Source organism: Erpetoichthys calabaricus, chromosome 2 (assembly GCF_900747795.2).
Source record: "Erpetoichthys calabaricus chromosome 2, fErpCal1.3, whole genome shotgun sequence".
Classification (NCBI taxonomy): domain Eukaryota; kingdom Metazoa; phylum Chordata; class Cladistia; order Polypteriformes; family Polypteridae; genus Erpetoichthys; species Erpetoichthys calabaricus.
In genome coordinates, this window is record NC_041395.2 from 245,771,447 (window position 1) to 245,784,918 (window position 13,472).

The 13,472-nt window shown below is 38.4% G+C and overlaps 1 protein-coding gene across 2 annotated transcripts in view; it reads right to left on the reverse strand.

Annotated features, from left to right (window-relative positions):
* The window catches only part of LOC114646919 (serine/threonine-protein kinase 32C), a 351,995-nt gene that overhangs the window by 21,259 nt on the left and 317,264 nt on the right, over positions 1-13,472 (reverse strand). For both annotated transcript variants that reach the window (XM_051922990.1, XM_028795324.2), the window contains one exon: positions 3,671-3,708. In XM_051922990.1, coding sequence (XP_051778950.1) covers positions 3,671-3,708 — 38 coding nt within the window. The remainder of the gene's footprint in view (positions 1-3,670; positions 3,709-13,472) is intronic.

The following is a 13,472-nucleotide window of genomic DNA, read 5'->3' on the forward strand; positions in this document are numbered from 1 at the left end:
CTTTCCTGACTACAGCTATGGTCCCACTCGATTCTTTTGTCTTTTCCACTGATTTGATGTTATATATGGAGAGAAAATACAATTGAATTTCCACTCGTCTTAAATGTGGCTAGTGCTGAAGGAAACCCACCATTGCTGAAACCAGAGGATAACAAAAAAACGAAAAACAAACAAAAAAAAAGCGATTAATTCTGCATTTTAAAAATGACCTTTTATTAGTCAGTTTCGGGAATAAGTCATCATTTTATGCACAATTTCAAAAGTAATACATAAGCCAAGTGAGCAGCTTTTCGCATTAAAAATATTGGCAGTGAGACATTTTGTATTTTGGTAATTACTGGTTATTATTTATCCCTAAAAAATGCATGTTATGACTAGGAAATTCATTTACTAGTAAAAGTAATTTCTATTTAAAAAAACACATGGGCAGTTTTAAAAAGTCTTCTTAATTTTGTATTATACTTTAAAAATACAGGCAGTATAATAGTACTAGCAGCAAAAATGATTTTGTTCACAAATGTAAGCTCAAAAACAAGCACCTTAGACAAGATTGCAATAAAAATACAAGGAGCTAAATATCTTGGCCTGCATAAGACATCTTCACATATTCTTGTAGTTCATTGGAAGACCCTGGAGGAATTATGGTTGAGAACCACTGTTCTATAGGATTGAGGTCTTGGGTCTGACCAAGCCACTCCAAGATGTTAGACTGTTCTTTATTTGAGTTCACTATGCACTTTGTATCACTGTTGTGCTGAAAAGACAAGTTCTTTAACATTACCTTTCTAGCAAACAGCAGCAGGTTTTATAACCCCAATGGTGGACTGGGTCTGGTAGTGGGCTTCTGATATGCTTGAGGCCCAGGGAAACCAGTCAGTATTATAGAAGATATGGTGCAGTACTTCTAAATTCTGAGGCTGCATGAAAATGATAGACTGGCTAGACTGGTTTGGATGGAAATAAAAAAAAAATTGGTGTAGAAAAACATTCAAGCTATTCTTTTTGAAAAGGCTTGTGTCTTTTATCGTGTAAGAGCCACTGATGGAGATGTCCCACCAGTCTGTAGTGGCTAATGTACTGTTCTACACTGTAGTCTTTTGGGGAATAACACCAGTTCAGGGAATGCCAAGCACTTGAATAAACTGATCAGAAAGACAGTAGGGCAGTGGCAGAAAACATAATGAAGACAAAATTAAAGGACACCATGATGAATGCTGTCCATGAAGTGTTGTTCTAGAGTTCCTTTAATAACTGACTCACTCCACCATTGTGTGCTAAGAGACACTAAAGGGGTCATTTTTAACCTCAAACTATTCGACTTTATAATGGCATACAGGTGCTGGTCATAAAATTAGAATATCATGACAAAGTTGATTTATTTCAGTAATTCCATTCAAAAAGTGAAACTTGTATATTAGATTCATTCATTACACACAGACTGATATATTTCAAATGTTTATTTCTTTTAATGTTGATGATTATAACTGACAACTAATGAAAGTCCCAAATTCAGTATCTCGGAAAATTAGAATATCAATTAAGACCAATGCAAAAAAAGGATTTTTTGAAATGTTGGCCAACTGAAAGGTATGAACATGAAAAGTATAAGCATGTACAGCACTCAATATTTAGTTGGGGCTCCTTTGGCCTGGATTACTGCAGCAATGCGGCGTGGCATGGAGTCGATCAGTCTGTGGCACTGCTCAGGTGTTATGAGAGCCCATGTTGCTCTGATAGTGGCCTTCAGCTCTTCTGAATTGTTGGGTCTGGCGTATTGCATCTTCCTCTTCACAATACCCCATAGATTTTCTATGGGGTTAAGGTCAGGCGAGTTTGCTGGCCAATCAAGAACAGGGATACCATGGTCCTTCAACCAGGTACTGGTAGCTTTGGCACTGTGTGCAGGTGCCAGGTCCTGTTGGAAAATGAAATCTGCATCTCCATAAAGTTCGTCAGCAGCAACAAGCATGAAGTGCTCTAAAAATTCCTGGTAGACGGCTTCATTGACCTTGGACCTCAGAAAACACAATGGACCAACACCAGCAGATGACATGGCACCCCAAACCATCACTGACTATGGAAACTTTACACTGGACCTCAAGCAATGTGGATTCTGTGCCTGTCCTCTCTTCCTCCAGACTCTGGGACCTTGATTTCCAAAGGAAATGCAAAATTTACTTTCATCAGAGAACATAACTTTGGACCACTCAGCAGCAGTCCAAAGGCGAGACGCTTCTGACGCTGTCTCTTGTTCAAGAGTGGCTTGACACAAGGAATGCGACAGCTGAAACCCATGTCTTGCATACGTCTGTGCATGGTGGTTCTTGAAGCACTGACTCCAGCTGCAGTCCACTCTTTGTGAATCTCCCCCACATTTTTGAATGGGTTTTGTTTCACAATCCTCTCCAGGGTGCGGTTATCCCTATTGCTTGTACATTTTTTTCTACCACATCTTGTCCTTCCCTTTGCCTCTCTATTAATGTGCTTGGACACAGAGCTCTGTGAACAGCCAGCCTCTTTAGCAATGACCTTTTGTGTCTTGCTCTCCTTGTGCAAGGTGTCAATGGTCGTCTTTTGGACAACTGTCAAGTCAGCAGTCTTCCCCATGATTGTGTAGCCTACAGAACTAGACTGAGAGACCATTTAAAGGCTTTTGCAGGTGTTTTGAGTTAATTAGCTGATTAGAGTGTGGCACCAGGTGTCTTCAATATTGAACCTTTTCACAATATTCTAATTTTCCGAGATACTGAATTTGGGACTTTCATTAGTTGTCAGTTATAATCATCAAAATTAAAAGAAATAAACATTTGATTAAACATCAGTCTGTGTGTAATGAATGAATCTAATATACAAGTTTCACTTTTTGAATGGAATTACTGAAATAAATCAACTTTGTCATGATATTCTAATTTTATGACCAGCACCTGTACTCCTCCCATCAAACTTCTCCCTAGCCAGTTAGAACAGATGCACTGCCACAGGAACAACATTTCTTTAGAGCCAGTTTAAATGTACAGTGTATATAAACTGTGTATATAGGTTTAGGTCTTGCAAATTGTTTTCAGTGATTTGCACCATGTCTATGTGCATTTTATTTTATATGTTGCTGCATCTATCTATCTATCTATCTATCTATCTATCTATCTATCTATCTATCTATCTATCTATCACACCTCATGCAGCAGGAACTGCAGGTTTGATTTAGGCACAATAAGAATCACTTCAGCTGATGCCAAATTAAGGCAAATTTGTAAATTAATTTAACTGGGACTGGTTAAATTAAATGTCAGAAGTGCACGCTTAAGCATTTAAGGCAATGAAAGCTTATTTTTATTTTTCCTAAATGATGATTATATTTTTTCACTAAAATATTATTGATTACAAGATCTTATTAAAGGTAAAAAAAAGATGTTACATGACGTGAATTGACTTCATCCTTTACATAACAAAAGCTGAAATTTCACAAATGCTTTTCAGATATTTGAACTCCACTGTTTGTATGCTGTAGGAGTGTGTGTGAGTAGATTATGCTACCGTTGATATTTTTAGCTCACCAAACATTATGCTATGGTTCTAACCGTCCAAAAATGTCTCTGTTTCTAAAATACAAAATAAAATTGAGTTAGGAAAAGAAAACAAGGAAGAGCTTTAGAAAAAGAATATGACATACCTTTTTCATCAAGGAGGATATTGTCAGGCTTGATATCTCTGAAATAAAGAAAAATATGAGCAGAAATTTTGAAATGATATAAACATTAAAATACATGCACTTTACAGTATCTGTTGGTGTATTAAATAAAAAAAAATCTGTTTTTTTTCTTTTGATCTTGAATTAACCATCCAGCTGGAAAATTCTGCCTCAGTAACAGTGACCCTTTTATGACTGAGGGTAATGTTAATACTGTACCATGTAATCACCATCATTTCTTTCATGGTCTAACCACTGTGCTGAGGAGTAGTCACTGATGAAAATTGTGTGGGAAGGAGAAGAATTATACTGTCTGTTATTTCTGCTGTGCAGTAGGAATACAAAACAAAATATCCCAAAACCATGTATTTGCTTTCATATATCATTGTAGTGTGCAAGACACTAAAACAAGATTTCAAGAATGAGTCCCACAAACGCTGTAATTAGGAAGTAATTACTGTGACAACAAGTTAATCTCAGATTGCTTATTAAGAGTAGTGTAGCTTATTATCTGCTTTTAAATATCTTTTCTCAGAGGGATCTAAAACATATTTAACAACAATAAAGGGTCTGCATTTCAGCATTAAACTAAAGGGGTATATGTGAGATTGGTTTGTATGCTGTGGTGCTGCAAGTTATATTTGATCTAGGATGCTGTCATCTGTTATGTACACTTAAAAAACACACATACTGTGGAATGAGACAAGACAAATATTACATAAATTACATTTTATATTTGTAATCAAAATAAAGGAAGTGTTATTAATGTAAAGTAACTTTAATGTAATTAAATGCACATGACATGTGTGGAAGATGAATGTTCTCTTCGTTCCCTTGTACTAATCCTTGTCTAAGGAGTTAAGCAGAAGTAAGCTTTAAAAACATGCTTTGCTGAGCAAACAGAAAAAAATTTGTCAAAAGGACTCAAGGTCTAAGCATTCCACACTGAGACTGCCTTATCACGGTTTCCCTTAGTTTACATCTGAACGCCATAACAAAGCAGCCAAGGAATCAAGTTGCACAAGGAGCATTGAAGGGGCTCAAGGATTGTGTATAATAAAGTGTTGACTGTTGCATTTTCATAATGAATATTAAATCACCTGCGGTGGGTTGGCACCCTGCCCAGGATTGGTTCCTGCCTTGTGCCCTGTGTTGGCTGGGATTGGCTCCAGCAGACCCCCGTGACCCTGTGTTCGGATTCAGCGGGTTGGAAAATGGATGGATGGATATTAAATCACGCATTCTAGGGGTATAAAAACTTTGCCCCACCCAACAAACAGGGTTCAGAAGAGCTCTGACGCTGTCATGTAATATTGATTGCCTGCATTTTCTGAAACCTGCTCACTGTGACGATGGAAAATAAAGCTGCTATATGACCACACCTGCTGTCTTGTCTGGTGTCTTCGTCCACACATGTCACTCAAAAACAGCAGTGCTACTAGACATACCGGGTGGAAGCAGCTGGCCTTGAAAATGCCAGAGACTTGACAATAGAAAACAAAATGCTAACATACAGGTAATCAGAGAAGGTCAGTGTATTGCACTATATGAGTGAAAAATTAAAAAAATTCAACCCAGACATAATTGTTTTGCAGACATTTATTCCCTTAAATGTGAAAAAACAAACACTACAAACTTTAAATGGGTTAATATATTCACCTCAACAGAAGGCAACAGCTCCTGTTCCATTTCTGTCAAGGCAGGAGTGTAATGGGATGACCTTGCAGATGCAATAGGACAGTAAAACTGTGGTATTGAACTTGAATATAAATGACATTGTATCAAGCTTCTGGCCAAAAATGCAGCAAGTCATCCCTTCCATGACATAGAGTCATGAACAGGCTGCATGCATAACAACACAAAAATAAGAAACCAGCCAGCTAAGCTGAAGCAGCTTTTTCTGCTGGGCTGAGTGGAGCTTGGAGAACATTCCTCCGGCTTGGCAGACATCTTTCTATCTTAACTATAGGGTGGCAAAAGCATTCTACCTCAGGGGTCATATTCTGGCTGAATGTTATTAACATATCTATTCATTTATTCATTTTGCTAATTTGTTTAAGTAACATACAGTAGGGTCACAGTGAGTCAAAGCCTGTCTTGTCAATAACAGGCACAAGATGGGAACTTAAAACTTGACATAGTGCTAACACATCACACTTACTCTAAAAGGGAAAGTTTTAAGTGACTGGTTAAGGAAAATCTACACACAAAACTAACGATTCTATAATGATGAAGTGTTCAAATATTACACCTACTTTGCTTTATAGCTGATGTCTAGCATAAAGTATTTTTATACTATTTTATGCTATACTAGCTGGAAGCAACAAAGCAGCATCAATGGACTGGTGCGAGTGAGGGTTACACTTGTGTTCGGATATTGACTGGCATCTCATAAAGGCTTCTGACCAATGCTGACTTATACGGTGTACTTGTTATTGAGCTGCTCCAGTAGCGCCCCCTATTGCAATCACAACTGTACAGTTAGAAGCCAATCCAATTCATTGTGCTTTATTTATTTCAATAGCTTCACAGTGAAAAGTATGTTCCATTAACAGCAGAAACTGGCAACTGATTAATTATAAAAGCAAATGAAACAAAAGTCTGCAGCCACTGTGATGCTCCATATGTCAAACAACGTGAGCATTGCCTTTTACGTATATGAAATTGCCTTCACTGGCAATCTATGTCTTGATTATTTAGAGATATCACTGAGACATACAACTTGGCAAACACAGTAGAATGATGGTTACATGAAGTGCCAGGAGTACAAACGTTCTTATCAGCCATCATGTCGCCCAAAAAATAACATTCAACTTAAGGTCATTTAAAAACTGACAAACAAAACAATCCACTCTTATTAGATTTTATACTAGCAGGTATAATTAAACAAAAATGGATATACTGTAAAATATCAAGTAATATTATAGTATTTAATTCAGGGGCAGTCCACTCTACTTAGAACCAAGGTTATTACAGTTTTGCCTTTTTATATTAGTTTTTATTTCTATATTTTTTCTGACCTTACTTGGAAATTCAGTTTAGTTTTAGTTTTCCTTCATCATGTATTTTTAGTTTTAATTTAAATTTTTATTTCACAAAGACATTTCTATTTTATTTTTATATCTATTAGTTTCAGTTTTAGTTTTAGTAATTATGACATGGAGCTCCTACGGAGTTTCGTTTTGTGTCACGATCAGACAGAACTGTACATTTAACGGAGCTGGATGAGTTTAATGTTAGTGGAAGTTTACTACACTATATGGTTTGCAAAAGTGATTGGTCAGTAACAATATGCTGATCTTGTATGATGACCTAGTCAGTCTCTTGATCAGTGTTGTTTTATTTTCAAAAATTGGGAGTGGTCTCCCCTAAACTTTCTCATGTACTCAGATATGGGGATGGACATTTGAGGAGTAAACTGCAAGACAACGGTTATTTTTTATATTACGTACATTAAAGAACCATCAACAACAAATCAAATCAAATTAATAATACAGGTAAAATTTTGTTACAATGAACTCCCAGGGACCTAAAAAATATTTTGTTGTAGCAAAAATTTTGTTGTAATGAGATTCTGTATTTGTTGCTATAGTGCTTTCTTTAACTTGATTTGCAATCATTTCAATAGCTTTTTTCGCGTTAATTTTAATCTCCTCCTGCCTACAAGTTTTGCTGAAGAGAATTTTTATCAGCATTTCCTTGTGATGATACACTTTCAGGGTGCAAATGATGCCCACACCCAATGGCTGAAGCGCTGCCATCCAATTGGGTGGGAGGAATTCAACGCAAACATTATCTAAATGTGGAAGCATGTTGTGGGCACCACACTTATCAATCAGAAGCCGAATCATCCTTTTTTTTCTTCATATTGTGAGGTTTCTGAACTCTTTTGAGATCCCCCAACTACCCACCCAACGGGAACAACACACTGAAGTGCGTCCTGAAGTGCGATTGCAGCGTCTGTGGAAGATTGTTTGTCCGTTGCTGGGGCAGGGCAATAGGAGGCTCACAGTGCTGCAGTGAAGTGCCAAAGAAGCAAATCATAAAAGATCGGGGTCACGCTATAAGTCCCTGTCTTGCACCCCAAAACACGAGGCTGAGTCTCAGTACTTTAGCAAAATCGGCTTTATTCAGCTTAAAATAGGAATGGCACAGTTATTTATTGTAGTGTGATCTGCCACTCTGCTATACACAGAGACAGAGCAGTCAGGCAGGGTTGTGCTGGTCAATGATCAAGTAATCCTGTTATCTGCATTTACAATGTATGTGCTCCTAACCTTGCATCACCCATCGAGATCTTTTCTGTTTACTTTGGCGGAGCGACACAGCATATCTTTGAGCCTGCTATTGCCCCGTACAGATGCAGAGATCGCACTTCGGGACGCTCTTCAGCTTGCTGTCTAGTTAGGAGAGGTCCCAAGAGAGTTTACAAACCTCACATTTTCTTGAATGAGTGCCGCATTAATAGGAATGTTTCTTGAACGACCATCACTGAACCACATAAAAACGGCTTTTTCGACGTCTTCAAATGCAGCAGTACACATATGCTCTGTCTTTCAAGAAAGTTGACAGTGTCGATGGCGAAATTCCGAATTCACTGGCAACGTCTTTTTTCTTCTTGCCGTAATCGAGAGTTTTTTTTCCTAATATGAACCATTATCGTTTTTTTGTGTCTGCTGTTTCTATAGGAGGGTGACAATGAGTTAAATTCCAATGGATGTTTTTCAAATGTTGATGAGCAATAAGCAAAAGGTATCACTGAAAACTGCAAGAAACAAAAAAGGCAAAAAAATAAAAGTACGAGGAAAGTTCGAAGAAAGAAAAAAAAATTACAGTGTTTCTGTTTGGGGATCATTGTGCACAACTGAGCTGCGGCCACAGAACTAACTGCTCTGTAGATGATTCATTCAGGCATTTCAAGGTCTTTTGTGACACTTCGTTGTAATGAAAGTATCTGCTGAATGTACTTCGTAGTAACAAGATTTCTATAGACTGTGTCATATGGGGAAGCTGTCGGGATCATAAAAATACTTCGATGTAATGAAAATTTCATTGTAAAGGTATTCGTTGTAATGGAATTTTACCTGTATATCGAACAATTATTATATAAGTAAAGTTGAATAAATCGAGAATGTGTTCAGGTAAAATACCACTTCTGGTTGATGGATTTGGCCTAAAAGTTAATACAAATCTACAATTGTGGTATAACAACCACATGGCAAATTTCATCCATCTATCTCATTGCTTTTTTGAGTGATCGTGTTTACACACACACAGACATAATTCCAAAAAACTGTATTTTTGGACTTAGGGAGGTCTAAAACGTTGAGATTCATCAAAATCTCGAGGTTGAATTTATTCATGATTACTATACTGTACTTTCTGTATACTTCGTATACGAGAAAGTAAAAACAATTTCTCCTGTGCAAAGTGGCAGGTGAATTACTGTCAACGAAAAGCAGGCACCTGAGAAATAAACTGAAACGTTATTCACTCGTGATTTTTCTGTCTATACAGTAAAGGTTTTGTTGACCAGCACATTCCGATTTAAGGCGTTCAGTTTATATCTTGATATTCAATAAGGACAAAGAAAGGCGGCACATAAATCACTTTCTATTTCAGATGCTTTTCACGCCCGTAGTCAACTCACTCTGTCACCGCAAATGCTGTGTCCGTCTGTCACCAGCCGCCATTCACTGGATGAACATATGCAGGCGGCTCGTGGTGGATGACTTTCTGTTTTAAAGTTAAAAGTTACAAATGTTAAAGACTAAGGGTAAAAATATTCATTCAAAAACGAAAACTAAGCACATTTTTAGTAAATTATTATTTTATTTCAGTTAGTCTTTCCAACTACTTTAATAGTTTTGTTTAGTTTTAGTTTCTTAATTATTTTATTTCAGTTACAAAAAAGTTTTTTAATAATAGTTTCAGTTTTGATTTTAGTTTTTGTTAACTATAATAACCTTGCTTAGAATGTTATGCCATAGTCAAATACTTCATTGACATAAACAAATTAAGCATGCAGGTTTTTGATACTGTAGCATTTTAGGGAGAGATAAAACAATGTTAGTGAGAAAGAACACTTCACTGAGCTGATCCAATAGATTTGCTGGTAGGGAGGTCACCTTTCATAGTACAAATCTGGTACTTGGCCAGGGTCAGTATCGTACAAAGCAGTCGGAAGAAACTGTGCTGGCAGCATATGCAATGCACATCAGACAGACTGCATTGAGACATGTCATGTTAAGTCCTTCAGAATACTTGTGCATGCACTGAAAACACAATTGCTAGAAGGAAATTGTGAGGCAGAACTGAAGAGTTTCTTATCAGTTGATGCTACTGGAAGCAGCATTTACTAATATGATCCATGCCAGTCTTCTGATACTGCAGGGCATAGTGGGTAAAATAGTCCAGAGATGATGCTAGTCCACAAATCAATTGTTGCAGACCTCACTTTTCAACGAATTTATGAGCACTGAAACTGTACAAACTGTGGGATGTTTATGTTTAGGCAATCATTAAAAATATGCAGAAGTTGTATATTCCCAATCATGACATAGATATTGACAAATGTCTTGAGGGTTCAAAGGGACACAGTACCTCACATGATTTGATATCAAGTTATATATGCTGTGCGAAGCAAGCTTTGAGTACATCTGGAACTTGATACTTCACAACAATAGAGAGACCAAGCAGATTGTAAGTACAGTCAATACGCCATTGCTACATATCATCTGTGCTGCCACTGATGGACCCTTTGCTTGATCAAGGTAGTGTAGAACAATGGACAGTTTCTATATCTTACATGCACTGCTTGAGATTTTACTTCAAAGGAATACCGGTGCATACAGCATTGCATGACCAAACCGCTGTGATATGTCCGGTGATTCCGGTTCCATAAACATGTCAAGCAGCAATGTGGTACAGCAGCTGTGCGGAAAAAAAGGCAAAATATGGTAATCAAATGAAAGTCCAGAAATATGTATGCCTTCTAAGCACTTTTCACTGTGCAGCAACTGTCAATGTTTGTGTCAGGGGAACGTGGAAGTCACTATACCTTGAGATGCAGTAAGCTTATATGCACAATGGGTGGTGTCGATTGTGCAGGTCAAGCACTGACATTCTAAACTGTCATGCTCAAAAAATTTATTAAATTCTGTGCACTGTACATCTTTTTGAACAATGCCTAAGTGTGTTAGTAACTGTTTCAAAACATATAACAGAAAGCACGTATATCAGATCTGTATCAGTACAGCAATAGACTCTAGACATTCATTATATGGATAGAAGTATTGGGAATAACCTCTTAAATATTGAATCCAGGTGTTTTATTCAGATTTATTGCAACAGGTGTATAAAATCAAGCTCCTAGACATGCAGTCTCCATTTAGAAATATTTATGGGTCGTTACGCAGAGCTCAGTGACTTCAAGCGTGGTACTGTTATAGGATGACACCTCTGCAATAAGATGGTATGTAAAATTTCATCCCTGTTGGATATTCTACGGTCAGCTGAAGGTGGTATTATTAGAAAGTGGTAGCATTTAGGAACAACAGCAACTCGGCCACAAAGCGGAAGCCCATGTAAAGTCAAAGAGTGGGGACAACAACATGTGTAAAAGTCACCAATGCCCTGCTGATTCCATAGCTGAAGAGTTCCAAACTTCCACTGGCAAAAACTGTGCAGCAAGAGCTTCATGGAATGGGTTTCCATGGCTAGGAAGCTACATGCAAGCCCCACATCACTAAGTCCAATGCTAACTGTTGGTTGGAGTGGTGGAAACATGTTCTATGGAGTGACGAATCACACTCCTCTGTTGGGCAGTCAGATGGGTGGGTTTGGGTTTAGCGGATGCCGGGAGAACATTACCTACCTGACTGCATTGTGCCAACTGTGAAGTTTGGTGGAGGAGGGATAGTGGTGTGGGGCTGTTTTTCAGGATTTGGGTTAGGCCCCTTACATCCAGTGAAAGGCAATTTTAATGCTTCAGAATACAAAGAAATTTTGGACAACGCTATGCTTTCAACATTGTGGAAACAGTTTGGGGAAGGCCCTTTTCTATTCCAGCATGACTGTGCCCCAGTGCACAAAGCAAGGTCCATAAAGACAAAGTTGGATGAATTCGGTGTGGAAGAACTTGACTGGCCTACACAGAGTCCTGACCTCAACCCAAACACCTTTGGGATGAACTGGAATGGAGACTGCGAGCTAGGCCTGCTCATCTAACATCAGTGGCTGATCACATAAATGCTTTACAGAATGAACAGGCACAAATTCCAAAAGAAACACTCCAAAATCTTGTGGAAAGCCTTCCAAGCAGAGTGGAAGCTGTTATAGATGCAAAGGGGGGGACCAACTCCATATTAAAGTCTAAGTATTTGAATGCAATGTCATTAAAGTCCATGTTGGTGTAATGGTCAGGCATTCCAATACTTTTGTCCATATAGTGTATCCTTTCTACTGTGATTATCTTGATGTTCTGGTATTTAAAAATTGCTGTTACACATAATAACATTTTTTGACTGAAAAAAACTCAATGCTTTTGGCTCGTTTTCGGGGATAAACATAATACTATACAGGTTAAACACAATACGCACTGGACTTCTTGATTTACTCTTTAATCCTAACATCATCATAAGCTTATCTGCATTTGAGAGACACAAGATGCTTCTTGCAGGGATACTTCTTCTTTCGGCTTGCTCCCGTTAGGGGTTGCCACAGCGGATCATTTTCTTCCATATCTTTCTGTCCTCTGCAACTTGCTCTGTTACACCCATCACCTGCATGTCCTCTCTCACCACATCCATAAACCTCCTCTTAGGCCTTCCTCTTTTCCTCTTGCCTGGCAGCTCTATCCTTGACATCCTTTTCCCAATATACCCAGCATCTCTCCTCTGCACATGTCCAAACCAACGCAATCTCACCTCTCTGACTTTGTCTCTCAACTGTCCAACTTGAGCTGACCCTCTATCCTCACAGGTGGCGCAGTGGTAGTGCTGCTGCTTTGCAGTAAGGAGACTGTGGAAGATTGTGGGTTCGCTTCCCGGTTCCTCCCTGTGTGGATAGCGTTTTGAGTACTGAGAAAAGCATTATATAAATGTAATGAATTATTATTATTATTATTATTAATGTACTCATTCCTAATTCAGTCCATCCTCATCACACCCAATGCAAATCTTAGCATCTTTAACTCTGCCACCTCCACCTCTGTCTCCTATTTTTTGGTCAGTGCCACTGTCTCCAACCCATATAACAAAGCTGGTCTCACTACCATCCTGTAGATCTTAACTTTCACTCTTGCTGATAACCATCTGTCACAAATTACTCATGACACTCTTCTCCACCCATTCCACCTTGCCTGCACTCTATTTTTTCATCTCTCTTCCTCACTCCCCATTACTCTGTACTGTTGATCCCAAGTATTTAAACACATCCACCTTTGCCAACTCTACTCCCTGCATCCTCACCATTCCCCTGACCTCCCTCTCATTTACACCTGTATTCTGTCTTGTTCCTACTGACCTTCATTCCCCTCCTCTCTAGAGCATATCTCCACCTCTCCAGGGGCTCCTCAACCTGCTCCCTACTCTCGTTACAGATCACAATCATAGTCCACGGGGACTCCTGTCTAATCTCGCCTGTCAACCTGTCCATCACCATTGTTTCTGAGCAAAAATATTAACTACATTAAATATGGACTGGAATTGTGGCTTGTAAGAATAAACTATTCAAGCACCAAACTTTTTCCCCTTGAAGGCTTTTTTCTATTCTTCTTTATTGT